Source organism: Colossoma macropomum, unplaced genomic scaffold, assembly GCF_904425465.1.
Source record: "Colossoma macropomum unplaced genomic scaffold, Colossoma_macropomum, whole genome shotgun sequence".
NCBI lineage: Eukaryota > Metazoa > Chordata > Actinopteri > Characiformes > Serrasalmidae > Colossoma > Colossoma macropomum.
This window is the reverse complement of record NW_023494901.1, coordinates 113,248-127,999: the sequence shown is the minus strand read 5'-3', so window position 1 is coordinate 127,999 and position 14,752 is coordinate 113,248. Positions and strand designations below refer to the sequence as shown.

At 37.9% G+C, this 14,752-nt stretch overlaps 1 protein-coding gene across 1 annotated transcript; it reads left to right on the top strand.

Moving 5' to 3' along the window:
- The first annotated feature begins 252 nt into the window (after positions 1-252).
- Positions 253-14,349, top strand: LOC118800488. The gene is made up of 8 exons (XM_036560735.1): positions 253-263; positions 1,867-1,897; positions 2,829-2,896; positions 3,616-3,708; positions 5,877-5,936; positions 7,393-7,686; positions 11,352-11,627; positions 13,791-14,349. The coding sequence occupies exons 2-8, from the start codon at positions 1,872-1,874 to the stop codon at positions 13,994-13,996; spliced, it is 1,023 nt and encodes a 340-aa protein (XP_036416628.1). The 5' UTR covers positions 253-263; positions 1,867-1,871; the 3' UTR covers positions 13,997-14,349.
- The last annotated feature ends 403 nt before the right edge of the window (positions 14,350-14,752 follow it).

Below are 14,752 nucleotides of genomic sequence, written 5' to 3'. Positions count from 1 at the left end.
TATTAGAAATAATTATTTCCACATGAATCAAAATGTCAATAAAAAAGTCAGCTGTTTATAAGAGCATGTTTCACTTTTCCATCGGACACTCAGGACTCAGATACTGGATCACATATCGGCTTAAATACAGCACTTTAATTAAAACGTTTATTTTAGGAAGGAAGAACCCGCCCCGCTGTGCGTCACTGAAGTTCCTGAAGCCACTATAACAGAAAGTAAAAGGATAAACTCTCAGTGAATCTCAGACTACAGACTGCTACAGGGTGAGTGATCTACAGACAGCACTGACACTCAGCACTAGTGTTGAATTTAAAGCAGGTAAACTCTGTTTATCAGGTAAATACACAGCGCTTTGTTTACTGCAGATCCTGATCTCGTCCGTTATGAGCAACAACAACACCCTTTATTGTTATTATAATAATGAGGATTTATTAATAAATATGTCCTCTAACATGTCCTCGATGAAGACCTCTGAGCATAAAGATCTGAGCAGTAACGCATTCCTGCAGATAACGTCGCGTTCCGTTAGTCCTGCTTTGTGGATTCAGATGACGTCACCACCCACGCCCAAATCTGACAATATTGCACGTCAGTGATTTATTTTCTTAAGCTCATAACTTCAGAAGTTGAGCACTGAGATAAATGAAAGCAGGTTTAGACTGTCCAGCTGATTAGTGTAAAATCTCACAGTGCTGACTGTGTCCGTCAGTGGACTGTGTTAAAGGCTCACAGTGCTGACTGTGTCCGTCAGTGGACTGTGTTATAAAATCTCACAGTGCTGACTGTGTCTGTCAGTGGACTGTGTTAAAGTCTCACAGTGCTGACTGTGTCTGTCAGTGGACTGTGTAGACCGCCAGTAAGGAAAGTGAAAGTAGGTGAACTATAAGCCCTGTTTTTACCTTGATAGTTATTTTCAATACAAATGACATCAAAACGTATAAGAAATGTTTGATTCAGCAGAGCTGGGTTGGTGAAAGTTTCCACAGACAGATCTTGGTATGTGTGATTGCTCCATACAGCAGCTCTACACAGCTGAACTCAGACATTTCATTAAACTGCATAGAGCTTATAAAGCTGACACAGAGGCTCAAATCAGCCAGAGTGATTAAGTCAGTCCTGTTTTATCTGTCAGTCATTCACGGGTCAGTCTCAGCATCATAAAGAGAAAAACAGAGCCTGTCTGACTTGGAGTTTCTCTGGACTCTGGAGTTTCATTTCATTTACAAACACCATCAACAACCATGCAGATTCCCTTGTTTTAGGTATTACCTGATCTGTGATTTGTGAAGCAGGATGAAACTGCTGTACATTTAAGGTGGAGCGGAAAATTAGGATAAGAAGCTGGGAAATAAGAAGCAGATCTTAGTACTGTGGTGAGGTGTGGAGTGATATTACCATTACTGACAAATAAACCTAACGTTTTACCTTTAAAACATGCAGTTTTCCAGATAAAATGTCTGAGGTGAAGTAAATTAAGCTGTGATTGGGCTAGTGACATTAGCTTAGCTACCAGACGATTAGCATTTACCTGTCCGTTACTCTAAAAGACCTCTTAAGTGTAATTGTCAGATTTGTGTAATCAAATATGAATTTTGTAGGGGGTTAAAATTGTACAGTCACTACAGCAATAGTGTCAGGATTAGCTAAAACCTACAAGTACAAGCTCACTACAGGAAAATAATTGTGATCCATTCAAATGTCAGGTAATTATGTGAAAACAGTGACAGGCATACTGTACACATACAGAAACCCATTAACACAAATCAGTCATAATTTATATGTGCTTTATCTGACTTTTAGTAGTCTTTCCAGGTATAACTCATAACTTGTATTCTGTGTTTGTGTTCTTTACTTTTATATTCTCAGGTTTCATGAAAAAGAACGCTCACCTAAAATTGTAAGAAGTGTGGAGTTAAACTGGACTTTCTGGTGTGTCTTACTGCAGTTCTCTTTAATTTCACTTTGTAAGTGATGGCAAATACAAATGCATTATAAATGGTACACAAATGTACACAAACAGTCAGAAAGATACTAAAAATTTGTGAAAAGTTGGAATGAGAACCGACTGTGCAGGGTGACTGGGATTGGCTCCAGCAGCCCCCACAACCCAGTAGGATACAGCTTAGATAAATATTAATGTATGAATGGATGAATAAACACATGGTAAGAAGGATTACTTAATAAGACATAATAACACAGGTAGTACAGATAGTTCTGAATGCTGCTTGTGCTGAAGAACAGGTGATGTTCAGGCCACTGGATGTCTTTTCATCATTTATTGATCTTTTTTTAAATTATTTTTTATCCTGGTCAGTGCTTATGGTGTTTGTGTCTGTAGGTCAGTTCCGTTCTCTCGTTCTCTCTGCTCTCTATCCTCTCCTGGTCAGTGCTGATGGTGTGTGTGTGTCTGTAGGTCAGTTCTGTTCTCTCTTTCTCTCTTCTCTCTATCCTCTCCTGGTCAGTGCTGATGCTGTGCGTCTGTAGGTCAGTACTGTTCTCTCTTTCTCTCTTCTCTCTTTCCTCTCCTGGTCAGTACTGATGGTGTGTGTATGTGTCTGTAGGTCAGTTCTGTTCTCTCTCTCTCTCTCTTCTCTCTCTCCTCTCCTGGTCAGTACTGATGGGGTGTGTGTCTGCAGGTCAGTTTTGTTCTCTCGTTCTCTCTTCTCTCTCTCCTCTCCTGGTCAGTTCTGTTCTCTCTTTCTCTCTTCTCTCTCTCCTTTCCTGGTCAGTACTGATGGTGTGTGTGTGTCTGCAGGTCAGTTCTGTTCTCTCTTTCTCTCTTCTTTCTCTCCTCCCCTGGTCAGTACTGATGGTGTGTGTGTCTGTAGGTCAGTCATGCAGTCCTGCAGTTCTGCTGTCTGTATCCTGATCTTACTGATCACTACATTCACGGATGGTAAGTACTGCACTGTTCCTACTCCTGACAGTCTGTTGGTCAAGTTCTAAAGTTTTTCACCTAAACTGCAATCAGTTTGCTGGATTTGTTAAAAAATGAGTCGTATGAAACAGGGGCAGTTCTAGGATAAGAGCTGTAGGGGAGCAACCAATGAGAGCAGCCCCCCCGTCCCATCTCATCGTATCTTCTGTCATTCTGTAACATTAATTAGCTGACACGCATACAGACAGTACTAGTCCAGCACCTTGGCTTTAATATCAACACAACAATATCAGCACAACAGCTCGCCTCTCTCACTGAATTCAAACAGTGGATGGTAGTTGATTGACAACCTGCAAGAATAGCTTCCCAGATAAAAACACACCAGACAGCTAACAAGAACAACATAATTAGTGATCTATGATTCAGTGCAGCAGAAATGAAGACTGCTGATAATGACTGTAATGTGTTGGTGCTGAGTGATAAATCCTCGTCTGCGCTACTTACTGAAGCCGCCAGACCACACAGTCACACCGTAACTGAATTTAAAAAATAAATAAATAAATAAACTTTTTACACTTATTTATGGGTGAAAAGGAGCTAGACACTCCTCAGGCACAAAATATTATTTCCTCGCTTCCTGTGGTCTGTGTGGGACTGATGACTCAGGTTACCCTAGACTCTCATTTGAGGTCAACGTAATAACATATTAATTATATTGCTTCTTTTCTCTACACTAGCGCTGACAGACAAGATGACAACTGATAGTGGAGTTTACACAAGCTGGGGCACCACAAATTATAACACTGAAGTCTACCCAGTGAGCACCGAAGGTGTGAATTCACTGTGATTTCTGTGTTCACAATCATATTTCGGTCACACTGAACAGAGTGTGTAGAGTCCATCAGCTGGTCATTTAATGAATGAAATAAAGTATAATCAGGTAGAATCTGGTTTCCCTTCACATTCACGAATCCAACATAAACTAGTCCTGAAGCATAAAAGAATGCTAATTAAAATGTTCATGTTATTACTTTACTCTTGTGCTATGCATTCAGCAACACACATGCTGACACATGGTTAACTAGACATCACATGATCTTTTCTTTTACTATTCGAAACAAAATGAGTGTTAACTTACACTATTAGGGCTTATATAACATGAATAGAGCGTAGCCTTACCTTCTAAAACGGCTGCTATGTAGCTACAGCACAATTAACTATTCAGTTAGCTAGCATGTGTATACGGGTTTAAAAAAATGTACAATTGCTCTAGAGCAGGGTTTCTCAACCTGTGGGCCGCGGACCATCAGTGGGCTGTGAAGCACCTTCTAGTGGTCCGCGGGCCTGTACTCAGGGGGAGACAGTCGTTCGTAGTGGGCCAGTAGAGATTTGTAAATAAAATATCGCAGTCACAGGCTGATTAAACGCCATCAGTTTGAGATGCGAGCCGCGGGCACGCAGTGCAGAGTTAGCTAGAGACTGATAGGTTCCTCAGGGTGTTTCTCCTACCTTGTTTGGTGCGGACCTATCAAAGTTTTTTCGGTAACACTTGCTATAAATGTCGCATTTGTAAGCATCTATAAACACATTTATAACATGTTATAATGTATTCATAAGGCATTATAAATGTGGTTATAAATATTTATAAAAATGAATTACACTGAATTACACTTTATAGCCATGTTTATAATACATTATGAATTGTTAATATGATGCATTATAAATAGTGTTAATAACATGTTATAATGTCCGTGCCAAAGAAGTCAGTCCCAGCTTGGAGAGCGTAAAGTAAAAACAAATACCAATCTAACGGTGGTGTACATTACCTTTCCCACATTGGGTAAAACACTGATGGCAGCCCTAGTTTAAAATCTGACATTTGAAGCCTGTAATGTGCTTCATTGTGTATGTTTTAGTGTTTCAGTAAATCCTTCAGGTCTCGGTCCACTCCCAACCGAACCCCGTTGAGTTCACTGCTATTGGGATGCATTTTATGATCAAACGAGGGAATTCATCAGTAGAGCCTACTTCCTCTTCTTCTAGCAGCACATCAGTGCTGTACCGTCAGTATAATCTGCCTGTTTGAATCTCTGACTCTTTACAGACTCTCATTGCTCTCATGTCGTTCCTGCAGCTTGAGCTGCTGTTAAAAACGACAGACGAGCCTTAAAATAATAGCGAAGATCTGCGTTTGATTTCTAGCCGACCATCAGCGACCTGAGTTAAACTCAAACTGATAAACTGTAGACAAAGAAGCAGAGATCATTTAAGAATCATTACTGTTATTGTTGATTGTGGCGACGCTGATTCAAAAGCGTGAGTGGTGTAATTCCTTCGTAGCGCAGGCAGACAAAAGTGGTTCTCTTGCTACTGGTTTATTTGAAGGCTTTTCTCTGAATCCACTGTGAAAACTAAACACAGTATTGACCTGAAAATTTAGACCAGGTTAGCTTAACATAAACAATAGCATGCACAGCATGTGGAATAAACATTTTACTAAAGTAAAATAGGGACGAACAAACAAACAAATACTTCGATGGCTGCATGCTACAAAAAGGGAATAGGCCTTGAGTCTTCAGAGGTTCCCTTTTAACTGTTCACATCACCTTAAAGTCCACTGTGACTATAAACTTTCACCGGAGCTTATAAGAAGTCATGCTTGCTGCTAACTTGGAGGTATTGCTAAAGAGTCTTACTAAGCGAGAGCTGCACAGCAAGGCTTTAATGTAACTTTGAGCTTAGACTTCAAAATAATAGTAGCATTACTTGTGCTAAATGAAATAATGTATAATAATGAAACTTAGATGAATTCTGAATTATGATACTGCTCTTAGAAAGGGTCAACAGATGATATAAATTATATAAACAATAATTGCAACAGTTACAAGTGGAGGTTTATTTCAAATGAGGCGCTAAAACCCTCAAAACTGAACTATTACTCTCATTTGAGATCAGAGTAATAACAAAATAAGTACATTGCTTGTTTCCTCTACAATAGAGCTGATAGACACGATGCAGTCTGGTAGTGGAGAATATCCGACCGAAGAAGACGACTCAGGTAAGAATTTGCAATTTCTGATTTCTGTGATCTGTGATTTCTTTATTCCTGAAAGTGTTTCTTTAAGAGTCTAGTGGTTTATGGGAGTGTTTGTTTTAATACTGATCATCGTCTTCATCTCAAGTGAAATTAATTAAGGAGAAGAGTGTTGTGTGATATTAATATTAAACTTCATAGCTCCAGTCAGAAATCAGTGTTTAGGAAACTGCTAACTGTGTCTTTAAGTAGATTTTAGGTGATGCTATTCTGAGTTCTAGATCCTCTGTGTAGTTTATCTTCTCCGTGATAGAACCGTCCTCCATCACAGCAGATCTTCACCTGCACAGCTCCTTTAGATTACTGTGACAGTCCAGTGTTTAATGACTGTAGGCCGGTCACAGTCACTACATGATGGTGATTATTTGATTATGTGGTCATTTTGCTCCATCCTTAGATTCACAATCATATTTCAGTCACACTGAACAGAGTGTGTATGAGTCCATCAGCTGGTCAGAGTCTCTTTTAGATATAGAGGTCAATTGTGTCTCTTTTAGATATAGAGGTTAATTGTGTATCTTTTAGATGTAGACGTTGTGTCTCTTTTAGTTATAGACGTTGTGTGTCTTTTAGATATAGAGGTTAACTGTGTCTCTTTTAGATATAGAGGTTAATTGTGTATCTTTTAGATATAGAGGTTAATTGTGTATCTTTTAGATATAGAGGTTAATTGTGTCTCTTTTAGATATAGAGGTTAATTGTGTCTTTTAGATATAGAGGTTAATTGTCTCTTTTAGATATAGAGGTTAATTGTGTATCTTTTAGATATAGAGGTTAATTGTGTCTCTTTTAGATATAGAGGTTAAATGTGTGTCTTTTAGATATAGAGGTTAACTGTGTCTCTTTTAGATATAGAGGTTAATTGTGTATCTTTTAGATATAGAGGTTAATTGTGAATCTTTTAGATGTAGACGTTGTGTCTCTTTTAGTTATAGACGTTTGTGTGTCTTTTAGATATAGAGGTTAATTGTGTCTCTGAGTTTAATTGTGTGTCTTTTAAATATAGAGGTTGTGTCTCTTTTAGATATAGATGTAAATTATGTTTCTTTTACATATAGAGGTTATGATTAAATGCTTGAAATTTGAGTCTAAATAATAAAGATGTTGTATGCATTCATATCCAACACAAGTTATTTTTTGTAAATCCGTTCTCCATCAGGTGTTTTCATTTAGCCAACAATTACTTAGCATCTTCAGTATAATGAGCTTTGTCAGTTCTGTTAGAACATCATTTGAGGTGGTTGAGGTGGTGTGTGTAGCACACCATGAAGACAAGTGGAGGTGGGGTCAAAGGTTACAGAGGAATATAGAATAGAAGAGAGTTTGGACTCTTTTAACTTTTTCTTTTAGTCTTTTTCGTCACTGTAAAATTTAGGTCATATTTGCAATTAAATAAGTTTCTGTTCAATTTTCTCCTCAGACTTGCTTTCTACAGTTGTAATTAAGACTGGTAAATCTATTGTGCTGGATTTGGATGCATCATATCCAGTGGAGGTGATCTATAGCAGTAGAAGTGCAGCTGGACCATCCTGGTATCCGATCTGTACAGTGAATGGATGCTCACTACAGTGTAAACCTGAATACACTCAGAGAGTGTCACTACTAACATCTGCTATTGTACTGAGAGAAGTGAAGCCGTCTGATAGTGGAGTTTACATCATCTGGGACACCGAGCATAACAATATTATTCACATCTACACAGTGACCGTACAAGGTATGAATTTTTTTAATTTCAAAAAGTATTTCTTTAAGAATCTGGTTGGTTATGGGAGTGTTTGTTTTAGTTGTTTAGAGAAGAGTGTTGTGTGATATTAATATAAAACTTCATAGCTCCAGTCAGAAATCAGTGTTTAGGAAACTGCTAACTGTGTCATTTCACTGGCCCTACCCCTGCTCCGCAGTGGGGCCCCCAGGATCAAACATAAGATCTATTAAAGTGGCCTTGTCCTCACAGTCTGTCATCTGCGCTGGAGGTTCAGGTTCCGCCTTCCTGCCGGCTCTCTCGGCCATCATTGCAGCCCAGGGTCTGGGCACCTGGCAAAATCCTGAATCATCAAAAAAATGTTTAATAAAAACAATTACAAATAAAAAAGAAAAAGTTTTTTTACATCTTAAACCCAGTGTGTAATTTCTGTGCAGACAGTGTTTATGTAGAGCAATCTGACCAACGAGGTGGCTTGTTGTAATATTTGCTACATTTATATTTTTATTTCATTACATGTTTATCACTTCATCAGCATCAAAAACTCAAGCAAATCTGTAAATCCTTTATAGTGGCATTGTGGAAGTCAGTAGACGTTTCTGATGAAGCAGTTGCTTTCATCTCCCGAAAATACGGTGCTGTTGTTTACTGTAGTCAGTTTTCTGTTCAGGATATGCATCAAAAACAAAGTGCATAGATGATGTGACTTCCTTCAAGACCATCACAACACACACTGACCAAAAGCTGTGGGTAACTGCAGAGGTGTGTGCCCTGCTGGAAATCTGAAATGCCACCTTTACGTCAAGACGACGTTGCTCTTAACACAGCAAGAGTGCAACTATACACAGAGAATCCACAGACACTTTTTAGACACCAGAGATACATGACATATGTGGCAAGGCATTCAGGCTAACACTGACTGCAAAATGACATCACATGCCTGTGATGGTAATGTCTCACTTCCAGACACTCTGAGCAATTTCTACGTGCAGGTTGAAGCACGAAACAACCAGCCTGCAAGGAAGACCACCTCTGCTCAAACTGACCAAATATTTAGTCTCTCCACAGTAGCCTCATATTCTGACTCAGTTGCAGACATTAACCCTAGCTCTGCAGACTGGTCCTGTAGTAGCTGCTCCTGCTGCTTCTCCTAGAAGTCAATTGTGTCTCTTTTAGATATAGAGATTGTGTCTCTTTTAGTTATAGAGGTCAATTGTGTCTCTTTTAGATATAGAGGTTAATTGTACATGTTTTAGATATAGAGGTTAATTGTGTCTCTTTTAGATATAGAGGTTAATTGTACATGTTTTAGATATAGAGGTTAATTGGGTCTCTTTTAGATATAGAGGTTAATTGTACATGTTTTAGATATAGAGGTTAATTGGGTCTCTTTTAGATATAGAGGTTAATTGGGTCTCTTTTAGATATAGAGGTTAATTGTACATGTTTTAGATATAGAGGTTAATTGGGTCTCTTTTAGATATAGAGGTTTATTGTATATGTTTTAGATATAGAGGTTAATTGTGTCTCTTTTAGATATAGAGGTTTATTGTATATGTTTTAGATATAGAGGTTAATTGTGTCTCTTTTAGATATAGAGGTTTATTGTATATGTTTTAGATATGAAGATTAATTTTGTCTCTTTTAGATATAGAGAATAATGGTGTATCTTTTAGATTTAGAGGTTAATTGTGTCTCTTTTAGATATAGAAATTTATTATGTATATTTTAGATATAGAGGTTTTCTGTGTTTTTTTCAGATATAGAAGTTTTCTGTGTTTTTTCAGATATAGAGGTTTTCTGTGTTTTTCAGATATATAGGTTTTCTGTGTTTTTCAGATATAGAGGTTTTCTGTGTTTTTTCAGATATAGAGGTTTTCTGTGTTTTTCAGATATAGAGGTTTTCTGTGTTTTTTCAGATATAGAAGTTTTCTGTGTTTTTCAGATATAGAGGTTTTCTGTGTTTTTTTCAGATATAGAAGTTTTCTGTGTTTTTTCAGATATATAGGTTTTCTGTGTTTTTCAGATATATAGGTTTTCTGTGTTTTTCAGATATAGAGGTTTTCTGTGTTTTTTTCAGATATAGAGGTTTTCTGTGTTTTTTCAGATATAGAGGTTTTCTGTGTTTTTTTCAGATATAGAGGTTTTCTGTGTTTTTTCAGATATAGAAGTTTTCTGTGTTTTTCAGATATAGAGGTTTTCTGTGTTTTTCAGATATAGAGGTTTTCTGTGTTTTTTTCAGATATAGAGGTTTTCTGTGTTTTTCAGATATAGAGGTTTTCTGTGTTTTTTTCAGATATAGAAGTTTTCTGTGTTTTTCAGATATAGAGGCTGTAAGTAAAGCTAACAGAATTAAACAGTAGGTGTGAAAAGTAGATGTGTTAAGGTTGAGAAGGTCGTGTTCAAACAGAAACAGTCTGTGGGATTTTACTTATTCGTCTGTGAACTGTGTAGTGATGGTGGTCTAAATGCTAACATAGCTAGCTACATTCTTCAGTCGTTTACAGTCAGCTCTCCAGATGCTGCACAGCGTGTAAACTAGTGGTGTAGACTGAAATATGTTTTGGTCTAGATCTTCACTCCTGCAGAGAACTATAAAATAACGTTATTAATTACTAAAAGAGATTTCACATTAACATTAATGATTAATAATTTTCAGTTTTGTTTTTGTTCCTACCAAAATACCATTTATTTCCAATTTCTGTTTTTATTTTCTGAATGAAGCCTGATTTGTATGTTTCTGCTTTATGTCTGTGTGACATAAATCTGTATCTGCAGTTCAGTGATGATCATACATGTGTTTGAATGATGTTTGTTTGATGTATTGTATTAGTGTCAGAGTAGTTCTGTCGTCACATACTGGAAATAATACATGAGCCGTATTAAAGGAATTCTCTAGATCTACACTTCAGCAGTTTAAAGTTTGAATTCATGTTTCTTCATCATCTGAATGATATCTTAATATGATGGCTTATTCCCAAATGCTTGAAATTTGTTCCTTAAAAAAAAAAATAAACAATGAAGTGTACATGAAGTGGTTGGTGCGGTGTAGTGGGTAACACCTCTGCCTTCTATGCTGTAGACTGGGGTTCAATCCCCAATCGGGGAAACACCCTACACTATACCAATAAGAGTCCTTGGGCAAGACTCCTAACACTACCTTCGCCTACCTGTGTAAAAGGATCACACTGTAAGTCACTCTGGATAAGAGCGTCTGCCAAATGCCATAAATGTAAATACATATGAATTCATTTCCAGGAGGAATGTTAATATTTTGTAAATACCTCCTCTATCAAGTGTTTTGTTTTTTTTTTTAACCAACAAGTGTTTAGCATAGTGAACATAAGGAGCTTCTTCAGTCCTGCTTTTTTTAGGTAAAAAGGCTGTAAGTAAAGCTAATAGAATTAAATAGTAGGTGTGAAAAGTAGATGTACATCTCAGGTGGTTCCTCATGAAGCAGCTTGACAGATCAGCCATAATGTGTAAAGCAGCACCAGGTCATGGGGGGCTGGTCAGGGAATACTGAAAAATGTAGAATCAACGATAGTTTGGATTTGTTGAACACTTCTTTGGTCTCTTTAAATATATATATATATATATATATATATATATATATATATATATATATATCAGATTTGCAGTTCATTGATTAAGTTTCTGATTGGTTTTCTTCTCAGGTTTGAGTTCTACAGTTCAGATAAAGGCTGGTGAATCTCTGGTGATGAAGTTGGACGTATCAGATCCAGTGGAGGTGATTTATAACAGAACAGGTGGTCAGATCTGTACAGTAGATAGAGGCTCACTGAGCTGCACAGCTGAATACATGCACAGAGTGTCACTTCTAACATCTGATCTTGAGCTGAGAGAAATGAAGCCGTCTGATAGTGGAGTTTACATCATCCGGGACACTAAAACTAAAGAGGATATTGACGTCTATACAGTGACCGTCCGAGGTATGAATTCATTCAGATTTCTGTCTTCTTTTCTAGAGGAAAAGTATCTAGTTGACCGCAGGACTGATAGAGTGTTGTGTGCTGTTTACTAATATAAATTAATAGTGGTAGGTGTGAACAGTCAGTAGTTGTGTTTGTACTGATAGTATCTTGTATTTACACAGAAACAGTCTGTGATTTTACTGTCTGTAAATCAGTGAGCTGCTCCAGAGCAGAGCTCTCAGACAGCCCATAATTATTTACCAGAGGTTATAAGAAGAAACGTTCCTGTCTGTCTGTGTAAGTCATACTTTACTGTAATGAGGTTTATGTGGAGAAATCGTTTAGTTCAGCTCAGTTCAGCTGGTTCATCTGTGAACTGTGTAGTGATGGTGGTCTAAAGAGTTGGAGATGCTAATATAGCTAGCTACCTCCTTCAGTCATTTACAGTCAGCTCTACCGAGGCTGCACAGCGTGTGATCCAGTGGTGTAGACAGAAATACAGTTTGGTCTGGATTTTGACTTCATGCCAGCAGAGAACTCTAAATAATGTTATTAACTGCTAACAGAGATTCCACTTTAATGGTAACAATGATTATGTTTCAGTTTCTTTGTTGTTCCTACAGATATACTGTGTATTTCCAGTTTCTGTTTTCATTCCCTGAACCAGTTTAAGTCTGAATTTTGTTTTCATCAACCTCTCTATTTAGAAAATGCACATAAACTATAAAATACTTGGATAGAAACCTGACTGTGTGTTTCTGCTTTGTTACTTTGACATAAATCTGTATCTATAGTTCAGTGATGATCATGTATCTGTTTGAACTGTTTAAAGTTTAGACACACCTGACTGAATTTATGTTTCTTCATCATCTTGAAGACGTTTTGACACAGAGGCTTATATGCTTAACATTTGTTTGAAAGACAGATATAAATGATGACTTTGATGTATGAATTCATTTTCAAAACCAAATTTGCATATGGACAGTAGAGACATGTCCCTCCCAATATTTGAGTGAACTTGGTCAAATTATTTTTGAAGTCATATTAGATCATTCCCATGTGCCCTCCCAGAGCCTACGTCCCCAAGACCCCCACTTTACGCATGCTAGTGATTGACTGGCTGAAAGTCAGGTGGCTACCTGAAGGCTATCAGTCCATACTTCAAATGTGTGTGATAAATTCAGTCTTTCAGATGAATTACTTCCTTTCCTGAGTATGAGCCTCTGACTCAAGCTGCTGAAGATTTAACATAGTGCCAGAAAATGATTAGCAGCGAGCGGCAGAGGCGCCAGACATGACCGCTAGCTTCTAATTATCTGTTCAGCAGGTCCATATTCGATATAACCCGAGTCCTGATTTCTTAGATACATTGAATTCCGATGAATAAAGTTTATTTCTTTAAACATTTTTCATTCAGTTTGACATCAAGGTATGAAAAACATTCTGATACATAGCTTTTTGCAAGCTGCCTGTTTGATTCCAAGCACAGAAGTATAACAGGGAGACTGTATTGTACCATACAGATTATTCACAGATGTGACAATTATGGTCGTACACTGCCTCATCGGTCATTCAGGGTTTGCTGCAGTGGCCCTAAAGCCTTACATTCTGCAAGCTGTCCTTGGCACTTATCAGCAGCTATAAGGAGACTTGATGGCAAGAATCCTTACTTAATCGGTCCGTCAGGTTACCTAATCATACGTTGAACGTTATCGATATAAGGCTAGTTAGGTCTAAAAAAGGCTGAAATATCTACAAATACAGTAAGACAAGGCGATATGTATGGAAAGACATACAAAGTGGCGCTGATGTTCTCCCTCCCTCTAGGCTCGCATGGTTTTATATTTATGAGCGCAGCATGCAGAACCATCTCTCCACGTGGCCCTGGGCACGAGTAGGGCGTCATCATGGGGCAGAAGTGTTTGCATACTATGCCGTATCATCGTACTTTGGCATGAAGACACGTCATCCACGCCTATAGCAGAGTTGAACCAGAGGGGCGCTGCAGAGGTGTAACTGACCACGATAAAAATGATATTTTTACAGTTGGAAAAGATGTGTTTACATTTCAAGCAATGCTTACATTTCAGCTACTGATGAACAAAAAAGGTGTAGCTACTCTTTAATGCCGGTGTTTGGTTAAATCACTATGTTACAAACCTGTGTGTGTTTGTTTTGTAGGTAACCATACAGATCTGGACACAGTGTGGGTGATGGTACTGGTTGCTGTACTTGTAGCTGTGATATTTCTGGCAATAACAGTGGTGATTTTGCAGAACAGGAGACAAAATCAGCCACTCCAGAAGGAAGATGAAACAAACAGAGTTCAAATGAATGAACTCATTTACGTCAGTCCAGAAGAGAGACAGTCACACCAGGATCTCTGAGAGATGATCACTAATCGATCTCTGTCTGTGCTCTCTTTGTGTGGGAGTGGTTGGTTGAGTGTATCAGTGTGGAGAGTCCAGCTCTGTCTGATCTTCATTTACAGAGCCTTTAATGTATTCTGTCTGTTTTCACTGTAATACTCACAACTGAGGTTTATTAATTAATGTACTTTACTGTGTGAACATATTTTTATTGCTACTAATGAATTTAGCAAGATTAGTTCAGATTCCTGTGAACTGTCTACCTATAGAACACTATTAGAGAAGTTCTGAACCCACACACCAAACTATCAGACAGCAATGATATAAAAATATAAACAGAGTTTCTTTGTGCTCGTGCGCCAGTGCTTCAGATTATATGGGAGATTCAGCTGCTTTACTGACTCCTTCAGCAGTGTGTTCATCAGTTATTAGTTATGATCTGTCTGATTATTAGAGTCTGATCTGAGAGGTATGTTACTCTGCTTTACTGACTCCTTCAGCAGTGTGTTTATCAGTTATTAGTTATGATCTGTGTCTGATTATTAGAGTCTGATCTGAGAGTTATTTTACTCTGCTTTACTGACTCCTTCAGCAGTGTGTTTATCAGTTATTAGTTATGATCTGTGTGTGATTATTAGAGTCTGATCTGAGAGGTATTTTACTCTGCTTTACTGACTCCCTCAGCGGTGTGTTTTTCAGTTATTAGTTATGATCTGTGTGTGATTATTAGAGTCTGATCTGAGAGGTATTTTACTCTGCTTTACTGACTCCCTC

Coding starts and splice junctions, on each gene's coding strand:
- LOC118800488 (XM_036560735.1), top strand. CDS start 1,872: ATGAAAAAGAACGCTCACCTAAAATT. Junction 2,897..3,615: donor GATCACTACATTCACGGATG/GTAAGTACTGCA, acceptor TCTCTACACTAG/CGCTGACAGACAAGATGACA. Junction 7,687..11,351: donor CTACACAGTGACCGTACAAG/GTATGAATTTTT, acceptor TTTTCTTCTCAG/GTTTGAGTTCTACAGTTCAG.